The following is a 5,194-nucleotide window of genomic DNA, read 5'->3' as shown; positions in this document are numbered from 1 at the left end:
AGCGGACAGGAGCACCACCACAAGCAAGCACTTCTAGCCCAAATTAACATGGCAACGTTGCCTATGACTAAAGTGTCTAAGTAGGCTAGTCCTACTAATATTACATTTGATTGGTAGCATGTTTGTAGCGCGCCAGTTTACCCTTCCCCTACATCAACACAGCTTAGAATCAATCAAAGAATCAGCTGTGTCGGCGTTAGGCTGTAGGCGATTTTCTATAACCATTTTCATTCATTTCAACACTGGTTTATTGAAACGTCGTTTGATTAATTTCGCCAGTCACCACCTTCATTTTAATGATTAAATGAGATTAAGGAGTCGACTATTGACGGATATGCGGTCTTCATCATTAAATGCATGTGGGTTGAAACTTTCTGCCACCTGGTGGTTGTTTGGGTGCATTGCCTTAGCCTCGAAAAAAATCGGCTTGACAGCCTGCGGGATCTCTTCGGGAGTCCCGCGGGAGAAGGTGCATTCTCAACCCGTACCATCTGTAGGCTTAAGTCTAATTTAAAACTCAACTCATTACTAGATTTGTCATTATGGTGGCAGATACTGAACCTCCACAGTAGATCTGCCCCTGATCATAGAGTGTCCTGCACACACATCACAGATTGCAGGTTTACTCACAGTACTGATGCGACTAACATGTGACATGTGACATACACTAAATATGGCAGTAATATTGCATTTTATGAACAAATTAACTCTTATTAGTGTCTTTCTCTCTCTCTGTTTTACTCACTCAGCTGATGTGGATGCTGTGACCACTGGAACCAGCCTCTGCAGAACGTCATCTGGACTGAGGAGCTCAGTCTGATCAGTCTCTGGTGTCTTTATGTACTTCTGCAGGTCAAACTCATCCAGCTGCTCCACTGGAATCTTAAACTCAAATCTCCTAGTCTCCCACTCTCCTGGTAAGAGTGTTTCTACAGACAGAGTTCCAGAGCTCCTGTCAATCACCTCCACTACAGCATGACGATTCAGCTCATTCAGACAGTAGAACAGGTTAATCTTTCTATCTGATTTACGTTGATTTCTGATCTTCTGCTTGATATACTGGACTGTTTGCTCTGAGCTCTGTGATTGACTTCTTGTCTGTGGCAAAAGACACATTAAGAGTTCCTGATTGGACTCCAGTGAGAGGCCCAAAAGGAAGCGGAGGAAAAGGTCCAGATGTCCGTTCTCACTCTGTAAGGCCAGGTCCACTGCAGTCTTGTGTAGGTCATGCAATGTCCCAGCTCTAAACAAAGCAGAGAGCTGGGAGGTTTGTTGTTGGTCAGACATGCTTTTGTTTCTGAAGCAGAGGAACACATAAACAGCTGCAAGGAACTCTTGAATGCTCAGATGCACAAAGCTGAACACCTTCCCCTGGTACAGCCCAGACTCCTCTCTGAAGATCTGAGTACACACTCCTGAGTACACTGATGCTTCTGCGACATCAATGCCACATTCTCTCAGGTCTTCTTCATAGAAGATCAGATTGCCCTTCTCCAGATGCTGGAAAGCCAGTTGCCCCAGTTTGAAAACTATCTCTTCATCTGTCTCTTTTCTCTCTGTGTACTTGACATGTTTTATGCTTGTCTGAATGATCAGGAAGTGAGTGTACATTTGAGTGAGAGTTCTTGGCATTTCTACTTTTTCTGAATCAGATGATGTTCTCTCTACCACAGTGGCTGAAATCCAGCAGAAGACTGGAATGTGGCACATTATGAAGAGGCTCCTGGATGACTTCAGGTGTGTGATGGTTCTGCTGGCCAGGTTCTCATCACTGACTCTCTTCCTGAAGTACTCTTCTTTCTGTGGCTCATTGAATCCCCTGATTTCTGTCACCTGGTCCACATATTTAGGAGGGATCTGACTGGCTGCTGCTGGTCGGGTGGTGATCCAGAGGAGAGCAGAGGGAAGCAGATTTCTCTTGATGAGGTTTGTCAGCAGCACGTCCACTGAGGCTGGCTTTGTCACATCACTACAGGTCAGGTTGGAGTGGAAATCTAGAGGAAGTCGACACTCATCCAGACCATCAAAGATGAACATGACCCTTTGCTCTGAGCTGGTGAAGATTTCTGAATCTTTTATCTCTGGGAAAAAGTGCTGAAGAAGCTCCACCAGACTGAGTTTCTTGTCCTTCATCAGGTTCAGCTCTCGGAACGGAAGAGGAAATATGAAGAGGACATCCTGATTGGTTTTTCCTTCAGTCCAGTCCAATATGAACTTCTGCACAGAGACTGTTTTCCCAATACCAGCCACTCCTTTTGTCAGCACTGTTCTGATGGGTTTGTGATGTATGTGATCAGATAAGGGTTTAAAGATGTCACTGCATTTGATTGGTCTACTTAGTGCTGCTTCTCTCCAAGATGCTCTCTCTATCTGTCTGACCTCATGTTCATCATTGACCCCTCCCCCTCCCCCTGTGATGTAGAGATCTGTGTAGATCTCCTGGAGGAGTCTGGCTTCTCCCTGATTAGGTATTCCCTCAACCAGATGCTGAAACTTGCTCCTCAGTGTGGATCGGAATTTCTCATGGACCTCTGCTTCCTCTGCTGTCCATCTGGATCAATGACAGAATCACAAATGTACCACTTCTTAGTACAGCATGTCACCAAAAACATCACCACAATATTTCTACAATAGTCTTACTAAATTCAGAATGTACAAGAATTATGATAACAATTCACTGACATACGGGAACATCCAGAGAGCAGAAGATAAGGAGTGAACCAATTAATTAATTACTGCCCTGTGTGTTGATGTTGAGAGCAGTGAATGTGTACGTATAGCATAGTTATATAAAGAGAGCAGTGAATGTGTACGTATAGCATAGTAATATAAAGAGAGCAGTGAATGTGTACATATAGCATAGTTATATAAAGAGAGCAGTGAATGTGTACGTATAGCACAGTAATATAAAGAGCAGTGAATGTGTACTACGTATAGCATAGTAATATAAAGAGAGCAGTGAATGTGTACGTATAGCATAGTAATATAAAGTGAGCAGTGAATGTGTATAACATAACGACATGCATGTCTGGAAAGTCCAGTCATTGGTCAATCAGAATTCCTTGCTATAATTCCACCATGAAGAAAAATGATAAACAACTCAGAGAAAGGGTCATTGTTTTTTTTTTAAGTTAAAAGTGGTGAATAAACAATTGTTTTTTTGAGAGGTGGAGTAACTCTAATAAGAGGTGGGTAAACTTTATTTCTGAAAGAGGTGGATAAACTGTGTAAACTGGGGGGGGGGGGGGGGGGGGGCAGTTAATATGGTGTTAATATGGTTCTGTTTCTTTTACAGTTTTTTCCAATCGTTTACACACAATTTTGAAAACAGGGCCTTTTTTGTCAAAACATATCACACAATTAGCCAAACACCACACCCAATCAGCAGAACATAACAGATTGTTGGCAAAATGGAATATTTCTGTCAAAACAATAAACACATTGATAAAACCTTATACTGTTCTCATATCACTAACACATTCTCCGAATGATTCTACACTGTGTCCATCTTATACACACCAACACAATAAATTCAAAACACATCTGTAAAAACCCTCTTCCAATATATGGATCTTATTCAGACATATTGTTTGAGAGCATTAGGATAATTTAGATGACAAAAATATTTTGATGAACCCTCATCAAGCAATGCACAAAACTGATGCTGCAGGCAATATTTCTTTCTTTTACTGTACCATATGTTCAGTTACAGTGACAAGTCAATCAACAGAAAATTGCAAAATTATAGTTCTTGCTACTGTAAAGTGTAGAGAAAAAAAAATCTGTACACAAACAAAAAGTGCTGTACACTTACAGTCACTGAAGAAAAACTAAAGTAACAATACAAACAAGTTACAACAATACATAATACTCTAATCATCTCTCTGTCTAGCTGGATCAGGCCATAAGAGTTCACCACATCACAGGCTATGGGTGCCTCTCATTTGGGCTTTTATACGTCCTCCCTCGCTCCTCTGGCCTCGACCCTCACTGATCGACAGAGAATGATGGGGCGAAAACAATGGGATGTCTATCCAGTGTTAGTTATAGATCAGTGGGAACGCCCCTCGAGGATCGAGCATAACACACCTGAGTGCTGTGTTTTCAATTTTGCACATGTGTGCTTACACACCTGGTGGATGTGATTATTCAATTTGTTCATTAGTGTGGTCATTGGCAAGCCAGGGCTTTATAATGAGAAGGAAGTACCTAACAATCTTTATCTGTGTCTAAGGTGTGGAAATGTGTTTTACGTTTTGACATTCACTGTGTGTAACGTTTTGCAAAAAGTGTGAAGCTGAATTTGTGCTTACTGTTGTACTACTCTGCGCAGGCGTTTTGCTTCTTAAGTGTTAAGTATTGTTAACTGTCTGTTAATCTTAATTTTAGTGTGTAAACGATTGGAAAAAACTGTAACTTGCCTAAAACACTCTTTAATACACAATGCGGCTTATGTGCGGGAAATTACTGTACTTGTGCCATATCTTATAGCTAATCTATTCCATCAGTCTGTGGAGTGAGTTCCTGCTTAACTGTTTAACTCTGTTGTTTTGGCACATTCTTCCAAACTGAACATGTTTTGCCCTCCATAACCATAGACATAGAACGCGTTCTATGTCTATGTCCATAACGACTGACCTGTGAGATTCAGATGAAGACACGCCCACTTTGGAGACTCTTCTCCTCTTCTTCCCATCTGGATCAGAGTCCATTACATCTGGAAACACACACATACACACACACACACACACACACACTGAAAGTTGAAGTTGATCTGTATCTAGCTAGTCCAAACATTAGAGCGTTGTGGAGGGCACTCTTAAAGGTGCAGTCTGTAGCTGCGTTTCCATTGACCATTAAATTGTGCAAATTAAGAGTTGCGAAAAGAAATGTGCTTAATGGAAACACACACATTTCGAAAAAACTCACATGTTTCGATAAAAAGTTTTTGCGCTCGGGTGAGGTGGTATTTCGAGCGTATCGAAATGTGTATATTTCGCAAAACTGCAATGGAAACACTTTTTTCGCATCTGACGAGTCACGTGATCCAACAACCGGATGTTAGGAGGAACGAAACCGACGAAGAAGACTGCCGACAGGAAGTGTCACAGAGAGAATAATGTAAAAAAATAATATTTTTTTCATTAAAAGTGGCTTGTGTCATTCTAAAATGTTGAATCCACAGCTGTGAACT

General features: G+C 41.5%; 1 protein-coding gene across 1 annotated transcript; it reads right to left on the bottom strand.

Moving 5' to 3' along the window:
• Positions 1-741: 741 nt before the first annotated feature.
• LOC134070481 (protein NLRC3-like) lies at positions 742-4,712 on the bottom strand. Its single transcript, XM_062526859.1, has 2 exons — positions 4,639-4,712; positions 742-2,551 (listed from the first exon to the last, which is right to left on the bottom strand). Exons 1-2 carry the CDS (start codon positions 4,710-4,712, stop codon positions 742-744), a joined length of 1,884 nt encoding a protein of 627 aa, XP_062382843.1.
• Between the last annotated feature and the right edge of the window lie 482 nt (positions 4,713-5,194).

This window comes from Sardina pilchardus, chromosome 22, assembly GCF_963854185.1.
Source record: "Sardina pilchardus chromosome 22, fSarPil1.1, whole genome shotgun sequence".
Taxonomy (NCBI): Eukaryota; Metazoa; Chordata; class Actinopteri; order Clupeiformes; family Clupeidae; genus Sardina; species Sardina pilchardus.
Note: the sequence above shows the minus strand (reverse complement) of the source record. Positions and strands in the feature narration are given on the sequence as shown.

Bases quoted from the DNA above. Each gene is read 5' to 3' on its own strand.
- LOC134070481 (XM_062526859.1), bottom strand. From the start codon at position 4,712: ATGGACTCTGATCCAGATGGGAAGAAGAGGAGAAGAGTCTCCAAAGTG. The intron at 2,552-4,638 runs GTCAGTCGTTAT...TCATTGATCCAG, and splicing joins TCTTCATCTGAATCTCACAG to ATGGACAGCAGAGGAAGCAG.